Source organism: Sesamum indicum, linkage group LG5 (assembly GCF_026168435.1).
Source record: "Sesamum indicum cultivar Baizhima isolate 11 linkage group LG5, ASM2616843v1, whole genome shotgun sequence".
NCBI classification, from domain to species: Eukaryota; Viridiplantae; Streptophyta; class Magnoliopsida; order Lamiales; family Pedaliaceae; genus Sesamum; species Sesamum indicum.
The window spans coordinates 14,108,248-14,114,440 of record NC_142661.1 but is presented as its reverse complement, the minus strand read 5'-3'; the positions used below and the strand labels follow the sequence as shown (position 1 = coordinate 14,114,440).

Sequence of the window (6,193 nt, the reverse complement as noted above, 5' to 3'; positions counted from 1 at the left end):
TTTGAAGCTTGAACGGTATGAATGGTATTCCTCGATTCTGATAATATGGGATCCAGTTCTCAGACTTGTGGAATGATGACAGCCTCATATATGTGACGACTGTATCTTGGATCTGGTGAGTTGACCATGTCTATGATGTGGTCATTATAAGTCTTGTCTAGTAAAATAGGAGCATGTAGTGAGGAAGGAGGGTTCCAAGAGAAGATCCGTCGCCTATCAGTATTTGATAATTAGATCTTCTATGCTTTTTGTAATGCTTTTAGGCTCCCTAAGTCTGTGGCCACAACAAGTGAAATAGGAGATGTGTCCTGTGTCAATCAATGGAGTAAAAGTGTTAAGAGTTTTGAGCATAGTTGTCTAGTAAACTTAGATTGGTGGATACTTGACGGAATGACCATACCTGTATGGTACTCGGGAGCCTAAATGGTCACGCTAACCATCACCTAGTTATAGTGCCATGGGTCATTGCTAGACGGCCACCTAAAATGATGGGTGCTTTTGGATTAATAGTTAATCATAATTAATTAATTAATAAATTATGTTAAACACAAACCTAAGTCTAGGCGATGATGAACCTAAAGAGTCACACACAAATCACTTTGGAAGCAGTAGAGTTAATTTGAAATTAATTTTAGAATAAACGAACTAGTTGAAATAGCTTAAATTAATTCTAGAGGATAAACGGTTGGATCATTGAATGTGATAATCCATTTGATGGATGATCCAATATTTGATTAATTGGACTAATTAAATTTAAGCTTTGTACAATTAAACTAATTTGATTAATTTAATTAAATTTAGTTCAATTCATTAATTAAATTAATTAATTGATGGAGATGAGCTAGATTTTATTTAATTGGACTAAATAAAGTTTTTGAGCAACTTGGTGGGCTCTTAATTAATTGAATTAATAAAAAAATGGCCTAATAAACTTTATTATACTTGAATTAATTGAATGGTTAAATTAATCAAAAGCTCAAGAAAAGTTATCCTTAAATTGGATCAAGCAAGAGTGGTAGATTCATTATTGGGATGAATCTAGCAAAAAATATGCTCCAAGGAAGCATCCATTTCGACCACCTTGTTTTTTTGAAATCAATGATTGATCAAACTTGATTAAGGAAATTAATTGATATGGCATGGATAAGTTTAACTTGTGTGCTATGGTAAGCACACAACTAGTCCATGTGTGTGTAATTCATATTTCAAAAATGTGAAGATACACACAACCAATCAATACACACATATTTCATTAATTTGCATTTTTGATTCCTTTGACTATTTCCACAATGGATTGATAAACAAGCAAAACAAGAATTGATAATGTTGTGACCACGTCTTAAAAACAAAAATTGAACTCTTACTTAAATGTACAAGTTAAAAGTATTAAGCCCACAATGAATAAAATCAAATTGGATATGATAATCCAAGCCTTCCATCCGTTGTATCGATATATAAGATGTTATCATTTTTCATTTCATTGTTTCATGAGTCGTGGAATGTTTATCAAAGAAGTAAAAAGCTATATTGGCACTATGAATAGTTAAGATTACTTGTTATTCTTTGCCTCACGAGTCATGAGGGGTCTAATAGCCGAGGGTCTTTATGTTTGATGGGTCAGACCTAACATAGACGGAGATTTCTTAGAATTATGTAAAAATTAAAGAAAAATATCTTGAAGAACACATGGAAATGAGAATGGTGAAAGTCAACCCATAGAATTATTTTCATTTGAATTGTAATCGTGGGATATGAAAATAGTATTATGGACCTCAAGCCCACTAAAAAAATATTTTTCGAGAACTCATATGACATTCTATGGAAGTTTGGAAAAATAGCGGGAGTAATTTATAATTATAAAGCGCACCATAAATTTAAATTAGTATTGATAGAAGGAATGCTTATTTTTCTGTTGATACATAGAAGCACTCATAACCATTTTGCCCACGACTTGCGCACTAACTGGACCAATCTGTGTTGATTGGTTTTGGAATCTCAATTTTCTTTTTTTAAAATTACATGAAAACTATTTATTTTTGGAAGCATTTTTCTCTCTGTTAGAATAATTGATCAAAACCAAGAGTGGTTGTTTTATATTCGTCAGTATTTATTAAAATAATATAGTAATGATAAATATAGTAAGAGTTCATCATACTGATATTAGTGTTTTGCTGTGCTTATGATTTATGTTGACGGTGTTTTAATATCACAACAAAATCCCACAGAAAGAAAGGTTAAACCTATGGAGTTGGGCTGCGCATAGGTTTGACAGCTACGAAACTAACTTCTAAGTATTGCAACCTATTTCGTTGGCAGGAGATGTGGGTTGTATATGCAATTTTAGTGAGTTAGTTGGCAAGGCAGTCGATTGATTGAGCTGGCTTGTAGGAATCGTCATATGAAAATCTTGAAGGCTTGGTCAGTATGATTGGTGTTTTAGATTACGATAGTACTGGATTAGTCTTTAAACTTAAGGAATCATGACAGTCACCTGCACACGAAGACTATAACTTGGACATGGCGAGCGGTAATTGTGTCCTGTGGCATGGTCATCATAAGTATTGTATAGTGTTGTCGGAGTATGTAGCAAGAATGGTGAGTTCCAAGATAGAATCGGTCCCTTGTCAGTATTGTGATAGTAGTGTCTCCTATACATTCTGAGACCTCGTTTAAGCAGTTAGAATCTATTGCCATAGTGGCTGAATATATGAGATACTTTCCCTTGTCAACGAATGTGGTAAATGAGGGCTTGAGTTATGAGTATAGATGTTTTGTACATCATGGGAACCGACATCCAATTCAATACCCTATACTAAGGTTAGGAGACTTGATGGAAGGACCGTATTCGTATGAAACTCAGAGCCTAGATGTTCACGCTTTTATTCACCTAGTCTCTCGTATCATGGGCTGTTGCTAGACAGGCACCCATTGTAACGGGCGATTTCTGATTATCAGTATATTAAAAATAATTAATTAAATTAGATTTAATTAATAATGTGGTCACATACACCCGAGGTTAGTTGAGGTTGAACCTAAAGCATCATACTCTAATCCCCAAAATGTGATGGAATTAATTTAGAATAAATTCTAAAATGAAGAGATTAATTTAATTGTATTAAAATTATTTTTTGGAGAGAATAAATGATTAGATCATTTATATAAAAATCCACAGATTGGATTTTCTCAAAGATTAATTAATTAAATTAATTAATTTTGAGTTTAAGCCTTTTAAAATTAATTGAATTAATTTTTTTGGGCTTGATTTAATTTATAAATTAAAAGAGAGAGAGAGTTGGTTTGGGTCTTTTAATAGGATTAAAAGACATGAACCTTAAATTGATCGGCTTACAACTAAATTGAGTTTAATGTCGGTCTATTGGACATGGACTTGATATCATAGTACAATAATTTCAATTAAATTACAATAAATTAATAAAATGATAACTAATTAAGTTAATTCATCACATTAAAGTTTAAAAAGCTAAATAAAATACTAACAATTAAGAAGAAAAAAAAAATGGGTTGTCTTACCAACTATCCAACCACCTCCGCCTCTGCCTCCCGCACCTTGTGTCCGCGTCCGCCTCCCGACTTCCCCACCTCCACTTGCACCTCCCGATCTCCCTCTCCGAGGTTGCCCATGGTTTCTGGAAACCTTGCCCACATTGAGGGGTGATGGTTCCCTCTAACGTCACCCACTTTTGTGTTGGGCAATGACGAAGTCGTCCAGAATAGTTTGGGCAGCGTCGCCATCGTTAAGAGTTAGCATCACCACCCATGGAGGCAGCGGCATCGCACCTCAGGTACAATTAATATACATATATATTATATTATATGTGATGCATGCAATTTTAGTACAGATCCAAAGTTTTTGGATTTGAACGTGGGGCTTGGGCTTAACTGAATGACAACTCTTGAGAAAGAGGACCTGCAAAACAAAACGTCAGCACTCCGATATTTAAGTTTGTATTAGACTCAGGGGATAATGATTCGAAATAATAGAAATCGTTATAAGGAAGAAGCATAATAATGAGAAATAGGAATAAATCGCGTCTGTGAAGGTAGAAAAGTTGCAGCAGAATGGTAGCCAAGGTTTCGACAGATAAAGGTGCCCCCTGCCTGTGGATGAGCCCCCTATTTATAGTGGAGTGTCCTCCTTCACTAAGGAACCAACCATGCTCCCTATTCTTGCAGTCAATAGATGAAATTAGTTAAGATAAAGCATGATCAAATTCTATTTTTTTTAGGGATCATGTTGTTAGGATTATTAATTAGGTGAAGAGAGAGTCCGAGGCAGAGGGGGACTCTTAGTCTTCTAGGAGTCTGCTGAAGGCAGGAGTTTGGATTCTTGAGGAAAACCTTCTTGCCACATGTACTCCACGCTAGTCTGGGGGGCACGCGGTGAAGGGTTTGAGTGTATGCCACGTGGATCAGAGAGTAACGAGTAAGTAGGGGTAGGGCTAATTGTTGGTACTTGGGCGACAATTATTGTACTCTACGAGGCCAGCTTCCTTCCCTGGTAGAGTTAGGGCCAAGAGGTAGAGTGTTGGGCCTTTTAATTTGTTCTTGGGCCATACCGATCAATATGCATACTATAAATGTGTATATACAATTGTGTATAATATAAATGAAAATTATATTTCTAAATTATTTGAAATTTGAATTTTATTTATTAACTATTGAAGATCAATGATTATTATTACAAGTGTATAATGAAAAATTCAATAAAAAATTTAATACCATTAAGAACAATGAATGAACGTGGAGAGCTAGTGTGCATTACTTTAAAAAACTACAAAGAATATTGTACTTATTTTTCTTAACACAAGGGTTCAATCGAATTTCATTCTCTGAACCTCATTATTAATTACATGGTACGGCTGAACAGAATTGGTGCCGACAACCCAAAAAGAAGAAAAAAGAAAAAAAAAAAAAACCCAAAGAACAAAGAAAATGGGTAGCAAAAGAATTGTTAATAATTTCATTTTATTTACGACATTACAAAAAAAAAAAAAAAATAAAGGCTAAAAATGGGGATAATTTTAATATTATTAATAATTAAATGTATTATACAGTACGAGAAATTATGTCATTAAGAACAAAATAAATTCTTTGCAGAAATACTTGAATTCGTTGTTAACATAAATTAGCAAGAAAAACACTTTGCACGTAATTAGCTAATGGCAAATGTTAGCATCGGTTTTTTTTTTTTTTTTTTTCTCCCTAATTTGGTTAGAAGTTTTAGTAGAAAAAATATTTGTTCGTAAAATGTGTTGGTAAAATATTTAGGGAGCTTTTGTTGAGAGTTTGAATACAACAGCTAATGAAATTGTCACTTGAGGATGTTAATTACAGTTTTAGGGCAGTTTTTTTTTTTTTTTTTTTTTTTTTTTTTTTTTTCTGAAAGCCGAATAGCCATCCATTACCCACATACCTCACCTCATTTCTGCACGTCGCTCTGCTCGCAATAGGCAGCGACCTACCTGGCTCAATGACTTCGTCTGTAATGTCAAATCCACTAACTCCGCTATCTCCCTATCTCAGACTACCTCTGCATATATGTCTTTTGTGGCTTCATTGTCTGTTTTGCAGGAACCTAGGTCCTTCACAGAGGCGGTTGTGCATCCGGAATGGAAAGATGCGATGCGGTCTGAATTAGATGCCTTGGAGAAAAATCATACTTGGGAACTAACCACCTTACCCGAGGGGAAGAGGACAATTGGATGTAAATGGGTCTACAAAACCAAACTGCGAGCTAATGGGACAGTAGATCGTTATAAAGCTCGTCTGGTCGCTAAAGGTTTTACCCAAGTTGAAGGAGTAGACTATGGGGATGTTTTTTCTCCGGAGTTTGAATACAACAGCTAATGAAATTGTCACTTGAGGATGTTAATTACAGTTTTAGGGCAGTTTTTTTAGTTTATTAACAGCTTTTCAAATTTTTGGCTAAGGCCAACTATGTGTTTTGGAACATAATGAGAATGTGTTTTATTTTAGTCAATTTTTAGTGGAAAATATGTGTTTTTAAATTTGTATAAATTTTTATTTAAAATGAGAATATTTTTAGATTAGTTAATGAGGTTGTATTTCGTATTGAACAAAGGTGCAAAATTAATATATTTTCGATAAAGATACGTATAACAAATATATTTTCACCTTAATTAATGTTTAAAAAATTAGATGTCAATTTACC

At 34.1% G+C, this 6,193-nt stretch overlaps 1 protein-coding gene across 1 annotated transcript; it reads left to right on the top strand.

Annotated features, from left to right (window-relative positions):
• Nucleotides 1-3,372: 3,372 nt before the first annotated feature.
• LOC148788161 (putative mitochondrial protein AtMg00820) lies at nt 3,373-5,957 on the top strand. Its single transcript, XM_088880846.1, has 2 exons — nt 3,373-3,803; nt 5,593-5,957. The coding sequence occupies exons 1-2, from the start codon at nt 3,714-3,716 to the stop codon at nt 5,866-5,868; spliced, it is 366 nt and encodes a 121-aa protein (XP_088736972.1). The 5' UTR covers nt 3,373-3,713; the 3' UTR covers nt 5,869-5,957.
• The last annotated feature ends 236 nt before the right edge of the window (nt 5,958-6,193 follow it).